At 36.5% G+C, this 24,546-nt stretch overlaps 5 protein-coding genes across 6 annotated transcripts; 3 read left to right on the forward strand and 2 right to left on the reverse strand.

Annotated features, from left to right (window-relative positions):
• Positions 1-1,509: 1,509 nt before the first annotated feature.
• On the forward strand, positions 1,510-4,356 carry RpL3 (ribosomal protein L3). The gene is made up of 7 exons (XM_028303461.1): positions 1,510-1,619; positions 1,932-2,124; positions 2,369-2,537; positions 2,914-3,236; positions 3,541-3,720; positions 3,798-3,976; positions 4,126-4,356. Exons 1-7 carry the CDS (start codon positions 1,617-1,619, stop codon positions 4,318-4,320), a joined length of 1,242 nt encoding a protein of 413 aa, XP_028159262.1. The 5' UTR covers positions 1,510-1,616; the 3' UTR covers positions 4,321-4,356.
• Positions 4,357-5,088: 732 nt separating this feature from the next.
• On the reverse strand, positions 5,089-6,713 carry Nufip (nuclear FMR1 interacting protein 1). The gene is made up of 3 exons (XM_028303462.1): positions 6,335-6,713; positions 5,994-6,246; positions 5,089-5,904 (listed from the first exon to the last, which is right to left on the reverse strand). Exons 1-3 carry the CDS (start codon positions 6,548-6,550, stop codon positions 5,111-5,113), a joined length of 1,263 nt encoding a protein of 420 aa, XP_028159263.1. The 5' UTR covers positions 6,551-6,713; the 3' UTR covers positions 5,089-5,110.
• Positions 6,714-7,988: 1,275 nt separating this feature from the next.
• On the forward strand, positions 7,989-9,302 carry LOC114352043 (uncharacterized). Its single transcript, XM_028303487.1, has 4 exons — positions 7,989-8,124; positions 8,289-8,380; positions 8,629-8,743; positions 9,058-9,302. The coding sequence occupies exons 1-4, from the start codon at positions 8,104-8,106 to the stop codon at positions 9,163-9,165; spliced, it is 336 nt and encodes a 111-aa protein (XP_028159288.1). The 5' UTR covers positions 7,989-8,103; the 3' UTR covers positions 9,166-9,302.
• On the reverse strand, positions 9,254-10,186 carry LOC114352042 (probable RNA methyltransferase CG11342). Its single transcript, XM_028303486.1, has one exon. The coding sequence runs from the start codon at positions 9,987-9,989 to the stop codon at positions 9,276-9,278; it is 714 nt and encodes a 237-aa protein (XP_028159287.1). The 5' UTR covers positions 9,990-10,186; the 3' UTR covers positions 9,254-9,275.
• Positions 10,187-17,899: 7,713 nt separating this feature from the next.
• Osi21 (osiris 21) lies at positions 17,900-19,554 on the forward strand. Of its 2 annotated transcripts, none has more exons than XM_028303472.1 (4): positions 17,900-18,258; positions 18,337-18,529; positions 18,606-18,825; positions 19,008-19,554. In XM_028303472.1, exons 1-4 carry the CDS (start codon positions 17,986-17,988, stop codon positions 19,093-19,095), a joined length of 774 nt encoding a protein of 257 aa, XP_028159273.1. In that variant the 5' UTR covers positions 17,900-17,985; the 3' UTR covers positions 19,096-19,554. The 2 variants fall into 2 exon arrangements, with proteins under 2 accessions (XP_028159273.1, XP_028159274.1); XM_028303473.1 differs by having other exon boundaries at positions 18,994-19,092.
• Positions 19,555-24,546: the final 4,992 nt, after the last annotated feature.

Genomic DNA, 24,546 nt, shown 5'->3' on the forward strand with positions numbered 1-24,546 from the left:
GCTAATTATTGAACCCTACTTTCTATGACTAAAGTTTTATAGTTTAGGAGATATGTAAATTTTTATACTTTTTTCAGATTTTTCCGAAATTTGACCTAAAAACTGCTTAATTTTTTTTCTCGCATGATTTAACCGATTTTTTTATTTGATACTAATATCGAATAAACCTTTAGTCAAATAAAATAAATTTCAGACCTAGATAATGATTCAATAACTAGTTACGAGCCGTCAAAGTTCAACAAAAGTACAAACCACGATAAAAAATTCAAGTTCGAATTCGATTTAAAAAAACACTAATGGTGATAATGGATTGCCAATGATCTTAAAAATATCTCTACCTTCTCTTCTTTCCAATGATATATCACACGTAGTAATTACATATTAAAATTGATTAAAAATTCAAAGTTTATGGAAGAAAATGGAGTAATAATACGAAAATTATCCATACAAAGTTTCTTCAAACATCTCATATTTTCTGCTATACTCCTTTTCATAACTATTTTTGTGTGTTTTTTGAAAAATGAATTTAAAAACAATAATCAAATTATGATGAAAAGAGTTTAAAAAAATTCAAAGTAAACTTTGTATGGATAATTTTTGTATTATTACTCCATTTTCTTCCATAAACTTTGAATTTTTGACAAATTTCAATATCTAATTACAACGTGTGATATATCATTGGAAAGAAGAGAAGCTAGAGATATTTTTAAGATCATTGGCAATCCATTATCAAATTGATTAAAAATTCAAAGTTTATGGAAGAAAATGGAGTAATAATACGAAAATTATCCATACAAAGTTTCTTCAAACATCTCATATTTTCTGCTATACTCCTTTTCATAACTATTTTTGTGTGTTTTTTGAAAAATGAATTTAAAAACAATAATCAAATTATGATGAAAAGAGTTTAAAAAAATTCAAAGTAAACTTTGTATGGATAATTTTTGTATTATTACTCCATTTTCTTCCATAAACTTTGAATTTTTGACAAATTTCAATATCTAATTACAACGTGTGATATATCATTGGAAAGAAGAGAAGCTAGAGATATTTTTAAGATCATTGGCAATCCATTATCACCATTAATTTTTGTTTCAATCGAATTCGAAGTAGAATTTTTTATAGTGGTTTGTACTTTTGTTAGACTTTGGCGGCTCGTAACTAGCTATTCAATCGTTATTTGGATCAGAAATTTATTTTATTTGAATAAAGACATATTCGATATTAATATCAAATAAAAAAAACTGTTGAAATCACGCGAGAAAAAAAAATTAAGCAGTTTTTAGGTCAAATTTCGGAAAAATCTGAAAAAAGTATAAAAATTGACATATCTCCTAAACTATAAAACTTTATTTACAGAAAGTAAGGTTCAATAATTAGCAAATGACCTCCTCTATACGCGTATTAGCTATGGCGGGTTCAGTTCCAGTCACCCTGTATAGGGTCCATGGATGGTGTGCTCGTCTGACCATCGTACAGTTATCGTATGGGAATAATCAATTTTTTCTTTTATCGATTTATTGCTCATATCACATCCCTATTACATCACTATAGTTTCATACGTCAAGTTGAGTTGATCAACTCTGCCATTTTGGTTCGTGCGGCTGTCAGAGAACATGGTGAGCGTCGATGTGTAAATTAATTTAAAGCTTAAATTATTTAGAAAATCGCAAACAAATTTGATATAGTGTGATTACTTAAATGATTTACTATGTGCTACGTATTAAATTCTCATAATATTTCCATATTCGGAGTTTTTACAAGTTTTACGTACCATGGCATATGATGAACAACCTATAAATTTTTCAAACGGTTAGAACCTGAATCGATGTGAAGATTATCTAGGGCGGACTGATGCCATTTGATTCTACGCTACAGTATGTTATTGAAGGAAGTTCTTGTGTTAAAACATCAATTCTCTGCGTTTCCAGTCGCACAGGAAGTTTTCAGCGCCCCGTCATGGGTCTATGGGATTCTACCCCAAGAAGAGGTCCCGCCGTCATCGTGGAAAGGTGAAGGCATTCCCTAAGGATGATGCTAGCAAACCTGTTCACCTCACCGCTTTCATCGGCTACAAGGCTGGTATGACCCACGTGGTTCGTGAACCTGACCGTCCTGGTTCAAGTGAGTATAACAATTTCCTTCAAGATAGTTTCGTGTTGTGACATTGAAGTAAATCTAACGACCAGAGTGCTAAAATTAATTCTGTATTGATCTAAAATAACATTACCTCTAGAAACTTGATCTTGCAAGTAGTCCTTGAGCTTGACCAACAAAACGCCAAGCTTAATAACCTTACAATATAATAACTCTAATCTTTAGTTGAGTAAATTCTTGTCATTATAGAAACATTGTATGCCTTTTACAGAGATCAACAAGAAGGAAATCGTGGAGGCTGTGACCATCATTGAGACGCCTCCCATGGTGGCCGTCGGCGTGGTCGGCTACATCGAGACCCCGCACGGTCTGCGCGCCCTGCTCACGGTATGGGCCGAGCACATGTCCGAGGACTGCCGTCGTCGCTTCTACAAGAACTGGTAACTATTTTACAGATACAGCAAAATATTTTTCAGTTGTAAAGTCAATATACATTATAATTCTTTCAATAGTACAAATTAAAGTTCAGCTGTTCTCATGTTCATCTGGTACACTAGAAATAACCTAATTCTGAAATAGTATAGGTATATGAAATCATTTTTGTTAGTGTAGTTGGCTCACAATTAATTATTATCTTGTTCTATTTTATGTTCAAATGTAAACAAATACTAATAAATTCAAAATAGCTCTCCTCTCATTGATGAGGGCAACCTTAGAATATGCCAAGGGCATGTTTGCTACCAAGCAGTCTCCGCTCAACGATGAGGCTGTCTGGTTTTTCTTGCAGCACCTGCTTTACTAGTGTGATTCAATTAGGTACAAATGCAAGAAGAAGGCATTCACTAAGGCGAGCAAGAAGTGGTCAGATGAGCTTGGCCGCAAATCCATCGAGAAGGATTTCAAGAAAATGATCCGTTACTGCAGTGTTGTAAGGATCATCGCTCACACTCAGATGAAACTCCTGAAGCAACGCCAAAAGAAGGCCCACATTATGGAAATCCAAGTCAATGGTGGAACCATTGAGGACAAAGTTAAATGGGCTAGGGAACATCTTGAAAAGCCCATTCCTGTGGACTCTGTGTTTGCCCAGGATGAGATGATTGATTGCATTGGTGTCACCAAGGGAAAAGGATACAAGGGTATGTTTATCTTGCTTACAACTTGTTGTTACTAATCCCAACTAATATTATAAATGCGAAAGTAACTCTGTCTGTCTGTCTGTTACGCTTTCCCGCTTAAACCTCGCAACCGATTTTGATGAAATTTGGCATAGAGATAGTTTGAGTCCCGGGAAAGAACATAGGATAGTTTTTATCCCGGTTTTTGAAACAGGGACGCGCGCGATAAAGTTTTTCTGTGACAGACAAAATTCCACGCGGGCGAAGCCGCGGGCGGAAAGCTAGTGTCTGTTATAAAGTATCTAATGTTTTTTTCTTGTTATAGGTGTCACTTCACGTTGGCACACAAAGAAATTGCCGCGCAAGACACACAAGGGTCTACGTAAGGTTGCCTGTATTGGAGCATGGCATCCTTCAAGAGTAAGCTTCACTGTTGCCCGTGCTGGTCAAAAGGGCTACCACCACCGTACTGAAATGAACAAGAAAATATACCGTATTGGACAAGGTAATTATAAATTATTGTCTAAACTGTAATAGGTATTCTGTAAAAGTATTTGTATGCTAATTAAATGTTGTTTCCAGGAATCCACACTAAGGATGGAAAGGTTATCAAGAACAATGCTTCTACTGAGTATGATTTGTCTGAGAAGTCTATCACTCCAATGGGTGGATTCCCTCACTATGGTGAAGTCAACAATGACTTCGTTATGATCAAGGGTTGCTGCATGGGACCTAAGAAGCGAGTCATCACTTTGAGGAAAGTAAGTATACCAAACCTACACCATAGTTTGTAAGGATCCATCTTGCAACCTGTATTGTATAATAATATCCATTTTACAGTGATCTAGCTAAAGACTTGACAAGATGAGACTAGTATGGCGGAATTTAACCAAACCTTTGTTTTTTCTAGTCCCTGCGCGTGCACACCAAGAGGGCGGCTCTGGAAAAGATCAACCTGAAGTTCATCGACACGTCGTCCAAGTTCGGTCACGGTCGCTTCCAGACGCCGGCTGACAAGGCTGCCTTCATGGGCACGCTCAAGAAGGACAGGATCCGTGAGGAAGCCGCGGCCACCACCACTCCCGCAGCTGCCCCGCCGTCCTAAACATCTTTGGACTAAAATAAAATGATAAAAACTTGACTTTTGTGTTATTATTTCCTTGTTACACTGGATATTTAATTTTACAACTTCTACCTTGCTCTAATAACATAAAAGCCACTCACAAGTACACTCGCAATCACTACTAAAACCTGAAGTAGGCAGGTCAGGTAGTCATTCTGACTTCAAGATGGATAAGACGACATGGACATTACTATCATAGTCATAGGTGATCGGAAATATGCGAGATGCATTTCACTTTGATCTGACCACAGCCACAGACCCCATGTCTACTAAAAACGGAAGGACAGGGCAGGAGGAGGAGGACACTGGAGGAATATAAAGTTAGGAGGCAGGCAAAGTTAAAAGGCAGCGAAAAAAATTGGATGAGCTATAACTACAGGGAAAGATGGAAAATGGTGAAGGAGGTTTACCTAGCTAGACGACGGCGCCATCTTTCAAAGGTAGGAGGCCTTTGCCCACATGATCCACACCAATAATCTAATAATTTAGATGCGAAAGTAATTGTCTGTGTCGCTTTCACGCCTAAACCACTGAACCGATTTTGATGAAATTTGGCATATAGTTTTTTTATCCCGGTTTTTGAAACAGGGACGTCCGCGACGCCCGTTCGTGAAAGTTTTTCTGTCACACGAAATTTCACGCGGGCGTAAAGCTAGTATTAAATAATATGTACCTAGTTCCAAAATTACAATGTAATTTTTTATATGATAGGTGGACTTGATTGTATGGAATAAATAAAGCTTAATATTATTCAGTGATGTCCCTATAAACTTTATTTGTTAGGATTATCAAAAAAATTATTCTTAACAATATGTCTAATACATTGTAATACAATGTTACGTTCCTGTTGTACTTCTCTCTTTAATAATTTGTACAAAAGAGTAGAGGGAATTTTTCTTTTGGGTTTCATAAGCATTCGTCTGCTAGTGTTATTTGCTATATTTTGCTTGGCTTTTGAACATTTTATCATCTTTGGTTGTGCAGGAGTAGTGCTAGTTTCTGTTATTTTATCTATTTTTGTTTCTTCAGGTCCACTGTCATCATCACTTTTATTGCCATTTTCTTTTGCTGGCTCATTTAATTTTGTTGCTATATTCTCCATCAATTTAACACTGGATACACTTTGCTGTTTATCAGTTCCAGTAACTTTATCTAATTGGACAAAATTAGTAGCTGTGGGCCCTTTGCAATCATCTGTTTCTTCTTCAGAAGACTCATAATTACACATGAGTGATGATAATGCCCCACAAACCATTGGTTTATTGTCATCAGTTATATTTTGTGAATCTACATCAGGCACTGAAGATTTCTCCATGTCTTCATCATCTATGACAAACTCACAATTAATATTCTCAACAATTTCTTCTGAAGTATCTTCCATAACAATTTCTTGTATACCAGCGAATGGCTTTAACTTTTGTAAGCTATCGGCAGTTGGCAACACACAATGATCTTTTTTAGGAACTTTAGATTTTCGGTGTATATTATTTGATGAGAATGTTTTTTGCCTATGATCCTTTTGTTGATTTCTTCCACTTCTTGGCATGCGATTCTTATTTGAATCATCTGAAATTAAAATTAAAACTGTAAAATAATACCATAACAAGACAGAATGTAAAACAATTTAAACATAACATAAAAATATGCATAGGTACCTCTTCTTTGATTAAAATTTTTCATTCCCATTCTTTCACCTCTTTCAATTTTTGCCTTAATTTCTGCAGATTTCTTTTCAATATTATCTTTTGTTGGATATTTTCTCTTTCTTTCTTCCCGCCATTTTTGTATTTCTTCAGGGTTATTTAATTTAGCAATTTTATTGTACAGTCCAGTGGAATGTTGCATTTGAATATGTTTTGTTATTACTTTTGGATGTGCTATGAACTGGCAACCATCAATGTTACATTTCTGAAACAATTTATATTTTTACAGGTCTAAATTAACAGACGTATTACATATGCTAAAGGTAGGAGGAAAGAAGAAAAATAATACATACCTGATGTTGATGTTTATGTTTCTCCAGAAGGTCAATAGAGGGAAAACCTCTGTCACAGGTTTCACACCAATGCTCTTCATTATAGTTTTCATTTAGAGGTTTTCTTTCTAGCCGGTTGTAAGTTAAGTGTTTTCCATTATGTAGCCTGGATTGGATGGATGGATAATCATAATTTGGTTGATTAAAATGTGTATTTCGAAAATGTGCAGCTTGCATAATTGAAAACAAAATTGATCTATGCGCTGAGGAAGTATTTACAAGCTAGCGCTGTGGGATATACCGAATGTTGAAAACAAAGTTAGATATTTTTAAAATTGGTTCAGCAATTTCCAAAATAATTATTCTCTTTATCACACGCACACGGCATGCTTTTATTTTGACATTTGTCAATTTTGACATTTTCTTTTTTTAATATACCGAATGAAATTAAAACAAAGATAGACAGTATTATAAAATGATTAATCGTATCAATATCGTATCCTAGTGTAGCCGATTTGTTTGAATATACTTTCTCTTTAATCTGTGGTGTGGTAACTAGTTTGTTGACTTTGCCATTGACGTATATAGATACTGTGGACCGGGTATACCTATAAAATAAATGTGCACGATTTGGGAAAAGAACATGGCCGCAAATAAGCAATCAGCGGTGGGTCTAGTCAAAACGCACTTTAAAATCGCAAACCCATCGCAAACCAGTCGCAAACAAATAAACAAATCGCAAAAGAGGTCGATAACAAAAAAGGCTTAGTCAAACGGCAAAAAATCGAATCGCAAAGCCCTACCTATCGATAATCGAAAGACTGGATTGAAATTTCCCATACAAAGGCTTAGCCAACATGCATTTAAGACTCAATCAAAATCGAATCGAATCGCAACACCCGCCATTTTCATTGCGATTACTAAAACCCCGGTGATAAGCTTCGATTCGATCGAAACCAATAGGGTGAGTTGCACCACCTAACTTTAAACGTAACTATGACGTTAACCGGTGTTTTTTGTATGGAGATTGACAGATTTTAGACGTTTGTCAAAGTTAAACTAAGATGGTGCAACCCACCCTAAGGNGAGATTTAAATCAGAAGATAGCAATACTACACAGTTCACACTAAAAAGAGAGGTAGGGCCGCAGAGAGCGAGATAGATATAAGTAGGTATTTGACTCAAGTTTTTGTTCCAACTCTGCCCTCCATTTTTATCTTTAGCTTCATGGGGTATAATACCTATAAAATAAATGTGCACGATTTGGGAAAAGAACATGGCCGCAAATAAGCAATCTGCTATTACCCTATTATTTGTCAGCATTACCCTATTACGGCTATGTTTCTTTCCCAAATTGTGTATGTGTATCGAGTTTGCAGAGCCCAACAGGGTCCTTAATGATCTTGATCTACAACATAATGTATAACACCTAAAATGTACTATTAAGGAAGCAATAAACATATTGAGTGTCGAGCACGCGTCAGATAGTTGGTGACGTCACATGAAAAAGGTTGCCAGAATGAGTATTGACCAATCATCTTTTTCATACGTCACCATGGGTATATTATAGAAATAAAGAGCTGTTTGGTCATAGTGTCAATTTTAGTATAGATCAATAGGGCCTCTCCATATATTTGATATCCCTATGGACTTTGCTGTCTCAGCAGCTGTCTTGACTGTCACTGTCAGTGTCATCAGCAAGCAGTACACAGTTGTATTGTTTTGCTTCGGTTTTGTTTGAAATTATTGCAAAAAGATAGAGTACACAGCAGGAATAAACAGCTCTAACGATGAATAACTCTGCAGCAAAGGTGATTCAATTGATTGATTTTGTAATTCTTAGGTGTGAAGTTAACAGTGTAATTTCCAGTAGAACCCTTAAGCTCTTGAGCACTGGAGCATTTTACTAGGGCATTGTGGGGCTTAATTGATTGGTCGTAATGTATTTAATAGTTCTTTATTTGATGATTTTCAGGTTGGTGAAATATTTACGGAAGCTGGTGCAGCCTTCAACAAACTAGCTGAAATGACCATGTTGTTGCATCCTATTGCTGAAACTTCGCCTGGGTAGGTAGTTATTATTATGTTATCTAAATGACTTTACTTTTAATGAATTACTTGTTAAACACTAACACTAGACATGGATACAATTTGACTACAATCTTTACTGCAATAAAATTGAGTAGCAAGCAACATGATGATTTTATAACAAAAGCATTTCATGCCTATCTCAGTTACTGGTTTTTCCATAAATCTGGTCATAAAATGTAGAGATTTGGTCAACTTTAATACAATAACTTTATCTACCATTTCAGAACACCAGCTAAAACGCCAGTGAAAAGGAAATTGGCTGATGAGAGGCTGTCAGGAGGCAGTGCAACTACACCTCAACCCCAACATACAATTCACACCTCGCCTATATCTCAGCAGGTAGTATGAAAATAAATAATTGTTGGAGAAAAGATTGCAAAGTGCTAATGAAAAAGTGAAATGTTTTGATTTTACTATGAAGTGTGAAGTTATACACTTCAATAAGACCAGAGGTGGAATTGTGTAAAGCAATCGTAATCATTTGACAGCTCATAACGTACGATTATTCTGTCAAACTCTTTGTTTAGCTGACTTTATCGTACGTTATGAACTGTCAAATGATTACGATTGCTTTACACAATTCCACCTCAGATTCTGGATTTAAATGATCGATCAACTCCAACAACAAAATTTTAATATTTTTGTATTTTTAGGTAACATTGAACATGCTGAATGCTCAAGAATCAGAAATGGATGTGGAAGGTCTAAATAATGAAATGAAATTGGAATTCGAGTCCAGTACTGAAGAAGTTGCGACATAGGAAATAAGACAATGACTTGTAAGAAACAATTTGTAAATCCTTATAATTATCATTATCACCTTTCAGTTTTATTACAGATACCTTATATGAGAACATAGTAATAAAATAAATTATTTTGTATAACTTTGTATTTTTCTGTTCCAAGAAGAGCTACCAGATTCATATACTTTTTTATGCCCATTTTGTATCATAACATTTTCAATTTCTAAATCAACATTGCTTCTTATTTTTAAAGTTTCATACAGTGGAAATGTGCTTCCAGACTTCTTGATTCTTTTCTGAGCATTTCTATAGCAGTTCCATGGTTGTGGCTCAATTATTATTGTTGTTGAAATGCTTTTGATATATTGTAGAAACTGTTCTAGCCCTTCATCACCATTGTTTAGATGAATCCACATTGTTACAGAAAAGCAAAATGTTATGTCAAATGTTTGCTTCCCATGATCTTCTAGGTACTTCTTTACTACTTGACGGTCTGCTTCATCCATAACATTTAAGGTTTCATATNTTAAATATGTAGTGATAGGGCAAGGGTTTGTTTCCTTAGCTCTTTGAATTAAGGTTTGGTCAATATCTACAGCTAAAAAGTAAATATCTGATTCTGTGTAGACTTTTTTGATATAAGCTTGCAATTCCTTTGTTAGTTCTCCGGTGTTACAACCAATATCCAGGCATAGTATTGGTTCTTTGGTAGTTGTGGCAGGAAACATATTGTCATGTAAGTTTGTTATCCTCTGTGCTGGGCTGTGAAATGAGTAGTAATTTATGAAGTTACCATGTTTTACTGCTCCGGGGTCACTTCCAAGAAACTGTAGTTCATTCATTTTTTTTATATTAAACTAAGGAATAAATAAATAATTAGTTTAGTTATTTTCCTATTCTATCGTGCACTGTACTATCTCCATTGACCTACAATATTGAAACGAGTGTACGTCAGCAAATACAATAAATGGCAAAAAGTAAACAAAAAACAAATTGAGGTTATATTAGTAACTTTGACAGTAATGACAGTTGACGTTTTAATTTTTTTATGATCCATTTAAGCGGGTTACCTACACCATATCGAATTACAATTACAAATGATCGAAAATCAAAATATCGAACACGTTTCATCGAACGACCAAAATATCTAACGTTCAGAATATCGAATTTACAAATGATCGAACGATCAAAATATCGAATGATTAAAATATCGAGAGTCGACCTAACGTTGCATCCCAACTATCCCAACTAATATTATAAATGCGAAAGTAACTCTGTCTGTCTGTCTGTCTGTCTGTCTGTCTGTCTGTCTGTTACGCTTTCCCGCTTAAACCTCGCAACCGATTTTGATGAAATTTGGCATAGATATAGTTTGAGTCCCGGGAAAGAACATAGGATAGTTTTTATCCCGGTTTTTGAAACAGGGACGCGCGCGATAAAGTTTTTCTGTGACAGACAAAATTCCACGCGGGCGAAGCCGCGGGCGGAAAGCTAGTAGTTTATAACAGAAAGATGGAGGTAAGGGTTTCTTGTTGACTATGGTACCCAAAAGTGGGAAATAAAAAAAATGGGTTTGAATTTATGTTTTATTTACATTTTGTATGTGACATCCTCATGTTTATGAATGAATAAATGATTATGATTACATTAATCATATGAATGACATTTAATTAAAACCTCTATATTTATTTTTCGATATTTTAATCATTCGATATTTTGATCGTTCGATGAAACGTCGATATTTTGATTTTCGATCATTTGTAATTCTAAGGTGTAGGTAACCCCATTTTTGCGGCTTTAGACCAATAAAGAAGAACGGTCATCTGTGACCCAGGCCCGACAGAAACGAGACATATATACGGGTCATTCCACAAAAATATGTCAACTCTTAGTCCGCGCCACATTTCACATGAAATAATTTGTTAATATTTTATTCCAAAATTGTTAAATAACAGCTCGCAATGTGCTTTATTCATCACCCATTTATATTTTTTGAAACTATTTTTAAAACATCTTAAATTCCTTTTGAATGACCCAAAACGTCATTCCCTAGGCATGTCCGTACTCCAAAAGTTTGTGTTTTGGGACCCACAGTTATAAAAACATCAACTTTATCCTTTGTTTTAACTAACGAATATTCTATATAAATGTATATTACACCAAATTCTATTAATATTTTGCGGTTGCAATAAACAATAATTTGATTTTCTTTAGTTGAAAAAGAGTCTACAGCTTTTAGCGTCATTCCCTCGCCACGCACTGGTTTTATAATTTTGCGCTTTATTATGTATTTAGAGTGAATGCCATTTAGTTGAGTTTAAAGTACGATACGAAGTTATCTTCAGACCATACTTGCTTTGCGGTAGCCGTTTTTTGAATTAGTGCAAACGTGCCAGTTGTTGCGGAAACATGTGTTAATCCAGTCACTTCGTCAGTCCCTAGTTGAGTAGCTTTATTGATTACAATAAGAAATTGTATATAATTTAATTAGTATTTACGTGTGGTTTTTTGGCTATTTTCGGCACATCGTATTAAGCATCTTATAATATAAAGTTAATCTGCATTTGTGTTAAGTTTTACTCCAAATCGTCAGTCCCTAGAGCGTCAGGCCCTAGCTTTAAACGGCACTTGGGACTAAATTACTAGTTAGGGAATGATGTTTTTTATATAGTGATAATAACAAAACAACTACATTATGTATATTAACTTATCTATAAATGTTAAGGTTATAAGTTTTATACTTTATTAGAAGTCATATAGGAGTAATGTAGTATGAAAAAATTGAAAATTATAATTTCTCCTAAAATAAAGCATAAAATGACTGGCCCTTTTAGACATAACATAATTAATTAATAAACTATAATTTACACTAATAAAGTATTCAAAAGCATCTTAAAAAAGTTACGGACAAAATGACGTCGAAAATATACAGATTTTTATGGAATGACCCATACATACATTTATAGTTCCAAAATATAGATGACCCACGCTGAACTGTCCCGCCAAACTCAATGACAGGGGGGCGCTACCATCGTTCAACTATATGGTTTCCAACATGGCAAAAATCTGACCCAGCGATCCGGTATTGACGGTGGCGCCCCGCTGTCAATGTCATCGATAGGACAGTTCAGTATAGTTCCAAAATACTGGACGCCCCCCTGTCATTGAGTTTGGCGGGACAGTTCAGCGTGGGTCATCTATACCAATTTTGGTGATAAATAAGCATTTTGTATTAGTTATTGTATAACGCCTAAACAAAAACAAAGGGTAATATTTTGGTGTTATACATAGATTTCGAATATAAAAAATATATAATTTAACTAATTAAGACATGACAAAAAAACTGAGGTATGTCTCGTTTCTGTCGGGTCTGGGTTTTTTTTTGTATGGGGCGTGGTGACCGTTCTTCTTTAGTTAGCCATCCATGTCAAAGGACCGTGTCAAAGGCGTTTGTGTCCTCTCCTTCTTTTTCCTTTTCTTTCCACTTTATTTAAATACATCGTCTTCTAGAGGATATAAATACAAATAAAGTGAAAACAAAAATGTTTGTATGTAGCTATTGAGTATAATCAAATTATCATAATTTTAGCTTTACTCACAGAACTATAGTACAAACTCTATGGGAAACTGTGTCAGCTTAACTATTTCGCTTCGCTGCTGCAACCCTGCAACCCGCAAGCTTGGAAAACTAGCATTGTTCCGGGAATAATAAAATATTCGCCTACCACCAACTCCATCTACGCGGGAAATTTGAGGGTTGAATAGATGAGGGTCCCTATTGGGTCGCTGGCTACTAATTTTGATGTTTTGAACTAGATGGCGCTAAATAGCTAAACTTCCTGAAGTCGGTTTCAGCATGGATTAATAATTGTTTCTGTAGTTGTTCTGTAATCTGCATCTGTCTTAACTTGGTACCATTTTCATTAAATAAGAATAAAAATATGAGCTCTAAGCACGTAAAACACTTTTACCTCTTGATGTTGTTGCTTAATCTGGGCGGTGCAGCTATCAAACGAGGAACTGCACTTTACAATTAGTGATACCATCCTGAAGTTGGTTTTTCAGGTTTGATATTTCTTGCCGGAGGACCTTTATCTCTTGAGCAAGCCCCCCGCAACTGTCCACCATTAGCGTTGTTTAGCGGAAGCAGAAGAAGCAGCCAGGGCCTGAGTCAGTTTATTAAATGACAGACAGGGAACTGAACTTCGTATCTTCGGTACGTTAGAATTTTTGTTGTTGTGTTTCCAAAAATCAAGGGTTCAGAAATAAAATCTAAGTCGATGTTTATGCGACAATGGCCAAACGGTTCAGGCATTGGACTGCCGCTTGTAAAGGACATTTTTCGATCTTCGTCGAACACTGAATATTGCGGTGAACCTGCTTATATCACAAGCATATTAAATAGATGATTTTAGCTTACGATTATTAGACCAACAGTAATTTACACGCCAGAAAACACTTGAAATCTTTAGGTACCTACCTGCCTACCTTCACAAATGCTTAATGGAGTCGCTAACAAATAGAATTGCTGAGTATCATTTTGAAATAAGACTACTCATGGTGTCAATGGCAAAAATAAAAACCTTGTTAGCAGTCTTATTTTAAAAGGATGTCAACGATTTTAATTTTACCCTGTACTAGCTGACCNTATAGATGTACATACGAGTATATCTAAGTAACGGGTGTTTTTTTTTAGAGGTACTTATACAACTTTAAATTGGTTACACTGTTTCTAATGATAGTTAAATTGAAGGGTACAGGGGCAAAACAAGAAATGTCACAAAAACAAAAAGTTATGTAATGAACATTTAAAACATTCTTATGTGTCACTTAAAATTATAAACTACTAATATGAATACATATGACTATTACTTGTTTTTACGCTTTTTGTATAATTTCAAATAAAAATACGCGGGAAATCGAAAATATTGCCATCAAAAATATGCTTTTGAATTTTAGGGACATCCTTGTTTTACCCCTTCCCTTCAATTTTGATAGTTGGTGGTACATTTGTGGACAGTATGTTTTGACATTTCATAATTAAATAGAATTACTTCAGAACAACGCTTGCAAATTGTGAAAAAATGAATTTTAAAAAACATGGTTCAGTTTTCCATACAAACGTCCATATTACGGTCGACGTAATTTTCGTAACTTTTCATTCCTCAGATGAATGATATTAATGTGGCCGAGCTATGGTTTCAACAAGATGGTGTTACCATCTAACCAGCTCGCGACACATTCAATTTATTGCGGGAAACATTCGATGAGCGCATAATTTAACGTCATGGATCTTTGAATTTGCCTCCACAATCAGGTGATCTTACACCTATGGATTATTTTCTCTGGGGATGTGTGAAGTCCACTACTGCGCAGATAAACTATGGAATTCAATGCCAACATTCGTCGCGTTGTTGGCATTGGCGCGGCCCCAGTTGCCCGAGAAAGAAATTGAAAATTGGACATCTCGATTACGCTACATTTGAGCCAACCGTGGCACCCTTAGGCCCGAAATAATTTTGAAGCATAAATGCCTTATGAACATCTTTTAAATAAGACCATTACCATACGAATAAAATATATTTTTACATATTTTATTTCATTTTGAAGTTGTATACCTTTAAAAAACACCCTATAGTAGTGGGATTCTAGAAGCCGATGATGATGATGGTGAAAATCCATCACTGGGTGGTTGGTAGTCATAAGTTTAACCAAGTCGTTAGATTAAATTAAACAGGGTGTGTGACTGATGAGGCTAGGTTTGTGGTCCTGACGTACCTAAGTAGTAGTGTGGTAGTAGTAGCATCATACATACTTAAGTTACAATATTACATAGTGGAATTTTGAAATTTTGTAATACCTACGAATTTTGACTGTTGACTCATGCTTGAGCGTGGTATTTTTATATCCGTACTTTTAAATAGTAGGTATTAGGTACTTAAGTAAGTAGTTTATTTAACAATTTTCTTTATACAACTGCTCATGTGTATTAAATACACTGTTAACTCATTTGTTTGTGTTTTGAAGCGAAACAGTAATTTCACTTTTCATGAAGTTATTTTCAATTATAACATCAAGTTTATTTAGTGTAGCCAGTACCTTCCATGTTGTGTTGTCATTTCCTTACAGCAGGTTTGCGTTTTAATTTTCACATGCGTTCTATCAATAAATCAGTACAGTTTGGGTTAGAATCACAGAAATAATCACTATAACCCGAACTCAATCTAGCAACATGTTTAACAAATAAGTAGGCACTAAGTAGGTATTCATTCATTTTATTTACTGAGAAAAAGAGGAAAATCTTAATAAATCGCGACTCAGTTATAGTAAACTTTAAAAGAAAGTTAGACGTATACAACTTAATACTTTTTAGTTACAGCAGTTATACTTTCTTAGTTACAGCAGTTACAGTGTCTGCTGCTGAATTTTCCAAAATTATTTTTTTCACAAAATAATGAAAGCTAATGCCTGTTTTCACCATCGATTAAAGTGAAAAATTTTTAGGTGACCCCTATAAAATCACAATCACACCTGTTATGTGTGTACCATAGGGGTCACTTAAAAATTAGGGATTGGTGGTGAAAACGGGCATAAGGCTTTTCTGATTTTTCTGTTTTTAGAGTTTCGTAGTCCTGACAAGGAACTCATAGTTTCGATATGTCTGTCTGTCTGTCTGTCCGAGGTTTTTTTTATTATTTTTCGTAAGAGTCCGCAATTAACCGGACCAAACTATCGGCTTACAAAAGTCTGTAGTCTGCGGGGTGTATTTTTAAGCTAAGTGAATATGATAATAATGCTCTTGTTAGGAATAAGTACGTGGAATAGTTTCAGCGGTCGACAGGGATCGAACTTCATCGATTCATGATTCGAACCATCGATCGAGTTCAATACCGAAACCGTTGGGTTACTTACTGTCGACTCTACTATTATATAAAATATTTTATATGTAAATACAGGTATTTGCCCAGTCAAAACAGATGGAAAATTAGGCTTTTAACTCTCAAGTTTTAAAGAGGGAATTAGTTAGCCAGTAAAATACTGCCTATAGGTACCTAGTAATCACTTCACAATTTAGTTACATAAATTAATGATATAAAAATAGGAAAGGAGACATTATTCAGAGCATATAAAATAAGCACAGCATAGTTTTCAAGAGTTACTTATGGTCTGAGTCTGAGAGAGTCGTACAACTTTCAGACTGTCAGTATAATACTGTCTAATTAAAGTTTACCATCATACCTAGGTCATCATAGATTAGGTTAGGTTAGGTTAGGTTACTTACCATCATGGGGTGCGATGGTGAGGGACCTCCACGTGGTGCATCCTGGGCAACGTCCGCGTGTTCTGTCACGCGGGCGGCTGACTCTTCACCTGCGCGGCAAGTTACGTCAACTCGGCGGGCCTGTCGGGCAACCCGTAACCCCNGGGGAGCTGAGATCCGTTATCGCGTCAGACCGTAACATCCGAACCCACATACACTGATTAATACGTTTACCTTACTTATTATGCTGCAGCCAGGCAGAAAGAATATCTTGTAGACATAACGAATAGAGTACCTATGCTGTATATCATAACATGTAGGTATATGATAAACGTCACAGTTATCAGATAATCGCTTTATGGACAAATTGCTTGGTTTCGGGAACTTGTATCATGCAGCAAAGATTTTTGATAGATTCGGAGCAGCATAGATTAGATTAAGTGTTATGTTTTAATTTTACCTGCTCATTAAACATCTGAATAAGAACAACTTAGAACTCATGGTAAATAGGGTAATGAATTAGAAAGTTTTTAAGAATTTATTTTTATTACATATTCTGCATCATTTATATTACGAAAGTTGTATCTATGGCAAGGGCAAGTAGTTCTATTAAGATTTTTAAGATTATTTACAACTGAGTTATAAATAAATTAAGAAGAAAGAAAATTATAATTTACTAGCTGACCTAGCAAACATTGTTTTGCACCCAGGGGTATGAAAAATAAAATTTGCGTCCTATTCTCAGACCTACTAACTATTTACTAATATTCACAAAATAAGAATGGGCCAGTCAAGCCGTTTCAGAGGAATTTTGTTACAAACGTGACTCTAGAATTTTATTTTATTAGATCAAAACAGGATACTTAACTGATCTATTTATTCTCTTCTGAGTCTTGCAAACCTTTTAGCTATAATGAGACACCATTTAGAGATAATTTTATTGAAATTGTATTAGATGAATATTATTTCTAATTTGTAGTCCACTGACACGACTCGATATCGCTTTTACTTTCTTTTAATCGTAAATAGCAAATTGTTCCTAGTGTTGTTACGTCTGTACCGGAGGCGCGATCCTCGGCCACGCCACCGCTAGCATGCGACCTGCGCCCGCGCGAGCGACCTTGCACCCTGCGCAAACGCTGATAAAGACCGAATTAATATTTCCCACATTCAATTCAGCCAACTAATAGACTGAAACCGGTCGTCCGTGAGTGAAATGTGGGACTGAATGGTCCTCACGGTAAACGCCAACACACGTGTAATTACGCGCGCGCACACAAGCTCACGACAAGTGCAACACTCGGTGCAATCGGCAACAGATATGTGTCTCGCTTTTTGCCGTGCATTTTATTGGAGAAATTCACTTGGAAAATGGCTCTCGATCATTTTCAAGTTCAGTTACGTAAGTACGCGTGTGGAGAATTAGTGCGGAATAGCGGATGTTTGGTGGTGCTCGACGGCGAAGTGGCGCACAGTTATAAGCTCTCACCCGCTCCACTGCCCGTCAGTTGCCGCCAGACCACCCTCTTATACGTCGATTTTTAGTTTTAGTGCAGTGTGTGAAAACCGAAACAAACATGTGCAACCCTTTCCGGATAGCCATCGTCTCTGTTATCTGTATGGTCGTCGCCTCCGGCCATGTACACGGACCTCGAAGATCCCGCATTATGGATTTAGAGGATTATGCACAGAACGAAGTCGACAGCGGAAGAGCTGATGAGAGCTCATGGTGGCCCTCGGCAGAATTCACCGTCTTACAGAAGATTTATGATGATTGCAGTGCGCAGAAACAATTCACGATGTGTTTAAAAGGCAAAGCTCTTACGGCGCTCACTAGGGCTGTTGAGCAGGTGACAATGTGCTTTTTGTGCAGGACGATAGTGATGTTGAAGTGATGGATAGTGTATTAATAGTATCTTGTGTTGTAGGAGAGCGTTCAGCTCGCTGACGGCTTGACTCTGGTGAAGCAGGCTGACGCGCCCTCCGCGGTGGCAGAGCCTCGGTTCTTCCCTGGGATGACAGCCGAGGACAAGGTCGACACAATGCTGCGCACCAAATTCGAGCAATTGATGAACACTCACACGATCTCTATGGATCTTGCTTCGGAAGGCAGAGGCAGAGGTTCGTAAGATTTAACTTAAAGTGTTTGCCTAAATTAGTGAAATGTATTACATCATAATTTTTATTTTTTGTGTAGGTAAGAAGGTTCTGCCCTACCTGCTGCTTGGCATCTTCACAACCGTGAGCATAGTTGGCGGTATGGCTTTGAAGACTCTAGCAGCCATTGCTGGTAAAGCGCTCATCGCCAGTAAGGTGGCTCTCACTATTGCTGGAATCATTGCTCTGAAGAAGCTGTTCAGTCACGACGGCAATAATGGTGAAACTACCTTCCAAGTTCATGCAGATGGACACCATAGGTAATTTAACATTTAATTCATAATGAATTTCAAGAATTCTAAAGTAATTAAGATATTAGAAACAATTTGTTATCTGATGAATATTGAATGTGCTCTACCTATGTTTATTTGCTTATATTTTTTGTTTTTTCACTTCGTAGTTTTTAATTCTAAATATTTTAATTCTAGTCTTTAATTCGAAGGCGGAATCTATATGTGGTGAGGCCAGCAAAACCAGGCTTGGTGGACCCGTATCGGTATTATGCGGAGCAGACGACCGAGAGCACGTAAGCAGTTGAGCGGCAGAGTTATGGGCCCTCGAACTGCCCAGCCACTCCGCAGCTCCTGAGCAGCCGCTGAGCAGCTACCAGCAGCCGCTGAAAGCTATCAGCAGCAGCTGAGCAGCCCCAGCAGCCGCCAAGCCCCTGGCCCGGCCCGGACGCCTCCGCCGCCACCGTCGCCTCCGCCATGCCGACCCACAAAATAACCTCAAACCAAAGTACCGTCCAATTTGGACATCCTTCTTAGACGAATCGGTCGTCCACTCTTGCTCTCAAATCTATGTCAGTAAATTATTTAATGTAATTTATTTATTTGTGACTACGGTTGTATGTTGAATGTAAATTAATTTACTAAGTGATGTAAGATATAAATAAAAAAAACATTACACAGAATCTAGTTTCATTCTCCATAGTATGTGTAAGTATTGAAATCAGTGTCAATTTTATGACAAATAAATAATGAAAAAGAGCTTGTTGTTATTTATTTAGCTATCACTAAGTAGGCAGGAGAGACAATAATGTCAATTACTGTCTAATCCCAAAACTAACTTTGGCCAGCCCCCCTAGACAAAACGCACTTTTTGATCGAATCGAAAATCGAATCCGTCAAATTCCATACAAAAAAGGGGCTTTTCGACCACTTTTCGACTGGTTTGCGATTATAATGGCACTTTGTCTAGACCCACTAATTAGGTAATTCTGTCACATTCACTATAATAAATGAAAGAATTAGGTAATTTATGATTATCGTAATTGGAACTGTGTTAGACTTGATTGAAAAGACAGAAAGAATGATCTGGAAAAAAGAAAATTATGTACATAATGAGTATGATGAATAATTCAGTAGAGTAGACATGAAAAGACCTGAGAGTGTCGCCGGAGGCTCACTTGCGCACCCATTGCTCCTCATTGGTAATGCATCAGAGGTGTTCCATGCTTATGGTTGTTAATTAATTACCTGCAGCAGTAACCCGCTTTCTTTATTCGCTCTAGTGGAGAGGAGTCCGTGAAATGTGTCGAGATTTTCCGTTAAAGTAGGTGCAGCGGGTATGAAGTGGAAAGTAGAAAGTCTTAATCGATTCACTGCACATGCACGCATGCTACATGTACCTGGGCTTGTTATGATCTTTTCTGCCTTACTGAATATCGAGGTAATGGTGCACAATATTTGCTGATCGACACCGGATCAAGATCTATCTGTAAATATCTTAAATTCTGTATTGATTCTGTAGAGAGCTTTCGACGTCTTTGGGCTGAAACTTTCTTCTTCTCATCGTACTTACTTATGCACGATTCAGAATTTTAGATATACTCGTATTTATTAAAAAACACTGGCATTGTAATTTTTATGTTAACGATTTTTTTCGATTAGATCCGGGTTTGTAAATATTTGTTGTGGCATCAGCTTAATTACTCGGCTGGTATCCGCCCGCTAGAGCCCGTCGGTTAGGCAAACACGGTCTGTAGAGGAGCGAGTATTGAAGTGTGGTGCATCGTTTGTCCGGCAGCGGAAGGTCAGCACGTTGATTAGCGCCGGTAAAGGCCGACCGCAGCGCGTTTGCGAGCCCGGACGCTGTTTATAATGCAGATATGTGTTTGCCCAATCGCTGCACGCTACGCTGGCTATATGGCATCGTTAATGCGGCTGCCGTCTCTTTGCATACGCAAATATAGGGCGGGCGGTCCGGCACTGATTAAGCGGTGCGCCGATCGTGCCGTTGGCTTCATTTCTGCTCTTGGAATAGTGTGTCAGTTGATTAGTTTTCAGGCTTACATGTCAGCGTAGCTCGTTTCCATAGGCATTTTGACGTGCCTGTAGTAGCGGTGAGGGTCTATAGTAGACTAGACGATCTATATCTATGTAAGTGCACGACTAGTTAATTCCATGAGGAATTTGGGCTGGCGGACGTTGTCCAATATTACTTACCGCCAGCGCAGCGCCTGCCCACCAGCGTTCAATACTTGATGTGCGTCTACGTCTCGATTTGGGGCACCATCACGGTGGTGTCTCAACAGATGACTTATTTATCGAGGTAAATTCGAATGGGTGCATATAGAGCTGTCTAGTTGCATATTCTATTTAGAAACGCTATGCAATGTTACATGTACATTATTCATTCATTCGAAATTACATTTTTAGATCAATTCTAATAATTTAACAAGAGGTAAGCGTGATTAAATATTGATAAATATCAAAATACGCTCAACATTAATAAAGTTAATAAGCCTTTTGATTAATACCAAATATGCGAGAAATTATTCGGAAAATGTTTAAAAGGACGTTTGAGTGATTTAAAGTATGTAGCCATTAGCTAGCTAATGAGCTGTTGAACATAACACGCTTTGTGGAAAATTAATTGGATGGCCATTTTACGATCGTTAGATTTGCAATTATTAATAGCCTTTTTTGTCCTGCTCTTTTTTGGAAGAATCTGGTAAATATGCATTACTTAAGAGTTATAGATATCCATTAACTTAAACAATTAAAACGTGTGCCTAATTTAGCGGCGTCCAAAAAAAAACAGATAAACAATGGATGTAGGGGGAATAATCAGAACTTTTGAATGGATAATTATTTAGTAGGTACGCTTACAAAAGCAAATGATTACAAGCTGTGACCAAAAACTTTATGGTAATAAGGATCGAACTCATACAGAACTGGTGAAAAAACAATATGAAAAACATTGGAGGACTTAGGATATTATGAGGAGCCGCGTCGTGTAGCGAAGTTAGCGCACGGTCGGCTGGTCAAAGTGTCCGACATAAACCTATTTTGTTCTCTTCTTATATTGGATGTGCGCTCCCTTCTTCCCTGCCGTCCGCTGTCCTTCGATGCAGGGCTGTGTTTTTATTTATAAATAAATACCATATCTTTTGACATATCATAGTAAAAACAAAGCGAAAGGATATAAATATTTTTTGTAAATGTCCTGAAAATCCCAAAACCAATCAAAACAGATGCTCTACATCAGCACATCGCAGATATTTGTATTGTTTCGGTGTCAAATAAATGACTCCTTGCTAGCAGTCTACTCTACTGTGTTTTATACCTAGTCACGTACGCGAACGACCACCAGGCAGCCGCCAGCTAGCCAGCTTTGCTATTATTATTTATGTCAATATTTTTTTGTGTAACATTGAAAAAAAGAATCTTTTCCTTCACCTATTTCTGGATAAAGAAATGTAGCATACATATACGGGCGTGAAAAAATGGATCATGTTGCGTTAATTAGCATGATTTGCATCGAAGTATGTATTGAAGCTCGTATTAATGAAATTACAGGGCTGCTTAAATTGCAATAAAATCATATGAAAATTAATAGCTTTTGCTCAAAAATGCAGCGATAGCATAAATGGAATATGAAATCATTTTTAATCGACTTCTTTAGATGAAGTATTGAAAGTGTTTACCTATATTTTTTTCTTTTTTACGTGGATATTATAATTAGAAAAACATCTTTCATCTCAAGCATGCTAATTATAAATAACAACTGTTGATAATATCAACTTCACTCCGTCTCAGATTTCTATTTGAAGATAAGACGAACACTTTCTGCACATCACAGATCGTATTTCTACTGCATTAATTTTGCTTTCATTTATTCTTAGTAATTTTCTAGATACACTATTTTCTTGTAATAGCATTATTATCATCCCTAATTGAAATCNTTGATTATATCCCTAATTGAAATCGATTTCTTTTGTCTAATTATCAAATGTGAATTTTTTTACAGTCTGCTACATAAATTGACGTGTCGTCAAAGTAAATGTATACAGGGTGTTAGGTAAATGGGTATATGAGCCGACACTAGCCCATGTTAACATGGGCATATAAATGGTATGGTGAAGTCAGAAATTTGATATCATCATTTTATTTCTTTTATTTTTACACAATAAATTTTATAAAATCCGATTTGTATGAAAATTAAAATAATTAAAATGAAGATATCAATTTTCTGTCTTCACCATACCATTTATATGACCATGTTAACATGGGCTAGTGTCGGCTCATATACCCATTTACCTAACACCCAATATAATGGCACAAAATGACAAAAATAATAAAAAAATAGTGCAATCGATTTTTTTACATTTTGTTGACTTTGTGGACACTGTTGTTTTATTGCCACTGATGTAATCTTATGTTATAGGTACATTATAAAAATTAATTAAGAAGATGTCTTTTCTAAATAGGTACTTGCGTGTAACATTGAGCGCAAAAATACACGCACGAGAGTCTATGGTATTTTGATGGTAAAGTAGACACCAAGGCACAGCCCTACACGTGGGCGGGATCAGTGCGGAAGTTTTGCCGGGAATTATGTTGGTACGTGCCGAAGCCATTATTGCTGCGAGAAAAGTTCATCAAATTCATTTCTGGCGCTCGCGCCGGACGACGTTCCACACGCCTGCCTCACACATCGAGTTTCAACTTTCGCAAAGCATAATGGCCTAAAATAAACCGATTTTGCCAACAGAGGGTCCAGAGAATAAAGGAGAATTGAATTAAACTGATTGTTTGACGTTTTTTTAAAAAATTTTTGAAGGTATTGTAAGAAATCAGCGTTGTAAGAAGAAGAAAAAAACATCCAATTATAGATGACCCACGCTGAACTGTCCCGCCAAACTCAATGACAGGGGGGCGCTACCATCGTTCAACTATATGGTTTCCAACATGGCAAAAATCGGAACCAGCGATCCGGTATTGACGGTGGCGCCCCACTGTCAATGTCATCGATAGGACAGTTCAGTATTTTGGAACTATATGAGTAAATTGCTAGAGTTTTTACGTTGAAATATTGACAATTAGTTTTTAATAAGTTCTCCAAAAAAGTTATTACCGTTTGAAAATTTAACCCTTTTAATATTTATTCTGTAAATTAACAATACGAAACTACGCGAAAATTCGTGTCCATTTGAACAAGTGCACCGGAGTGAAAGTAACTGCATGTGCACGCGTCTGTTTGTAATGGAATTATTGAAATCAAAGTGCATTTCAAATGCAGTTGCCAGCAGAACTTTACTTTCTAAATTTCTCTCTAGATTAAGTTAAGATAGCAAAATCACTGTGTTATTGAAGATTAGTAGAGCTGTATCATTTACTCAGATTTAATAATAGATTAAGATAAAATTGGATTAATACAAACTTTTTTGATTGTTTTTAGTCACGTATTGACATGACATGATTTTCCGTTAGGTATACTGCACAAACCTGTTCATTGATTACAACGTTCGTGCAATCCGTGACCATTATTTCTGGAAAATTGAAAACGTATGAAGGAGCGTTAACGGTTTTCTTGACCGTCCGTGCCGTGTAATACGTCATTAAGCGTTATTTTCTCGTTGCACGTGCACATTTATAATGCCATAACGAGTGCAGTGGGGCAGTCATCGCGACGAGACGGCGTCCGGTGGACCGTAAATGTACTAGGAACACTATTTACTACGCATCATTTTTACC

The sequence above is a fragment of the Ostrinia furnacalis genome, unplaced genomic scaffold (genome assembly GCF_004193835.3).
Source record: "Ostrinia furnacalis isolate ACB-3 unplaced genomic scaffold, ASM419383v2 OfSCF1242, whole genome shotgun sequence".
Classification (NCBI taxonomy): Eukaryota; Metazoa; Arthropoda; class Insecta; order Lepidoptera; family Crambidae; genus Ostrinia; species Ostrinia furnacalis.

Coding starts and splice junctions, on each gene's coding strand:
- Nufip (XM_028303462.1), bottom strand. CDS start 6,550: ATGCAAGCTGCACATTTTCGAAATACACATTTTAATCAACCAAATTAT. Junction 6,247..6,334: donor AACATAAACATCAACATCAG/GTATGTATTATT, acceptor AAATTGTTTCAG/AAATGTAACATTGATGGTTG. Junction 5,905..5,993: donor AAATTTTAATCAAAGAAGAG/GTACCTATGCAT, acceptor TTTTAATTTCAG/ATGATTCAAATAAGAATCGC.
- LOC114352043 (XM_028303487.1), top strand. CDS start 8,104: ATGAATAACTCTGCAGCAAAG. Junction 8,381..8,628: donor ATTGCTGAAACTTCGCCTGG/GTAGGTAGTTAT, acceptor CTACCATTTCAG/AACACCAGCTAAAACGCCAG. Junction 8,744..9,057: donor CCTCGCCTATATCTCAGCAG/GTAGTATGAAAA, acceptor TTGTATTTTTAG/GTAACATTGAACATGCTGAA.
- RpL3 (XM_028303461.1), top strand. Junction 2,538..2,913: donor CGTCGCTTCTACAAGAACTG/GTAACTATTTTA, acceptor TGATTCAATTAG/GTACAAATGCAAGAAGAAGG. Junction 3,237..3,540: donor CAAGGGAAAAGGATACAAGG/GTATGTTTATCT, acceptor TTCTTGTTATAG/GTGTCACTTCACGTTGGCAC.
- Osi21 (XM_028303472.1), top strand. CDS start 17,986: ATGTGCAACCCTTTCCGGATAGCCATCGTCTCTGTTATCTGTATGGTC. Junction 18,259..18,336: donor TCACTAGGGCTGTTGAGCAG/GTGACAATGTGC, acceptor CTTGTGTTGTAG/GAGAGCGTTCAGCTCGCTGA. Junction 18,530..18,605: donor TTCGGAAGGCAGAGGCAGAG/GTTCGTAAGATT, acceptor TTTTTTGTGTAG/GTAAGAAGGTTCTGCCCTAC.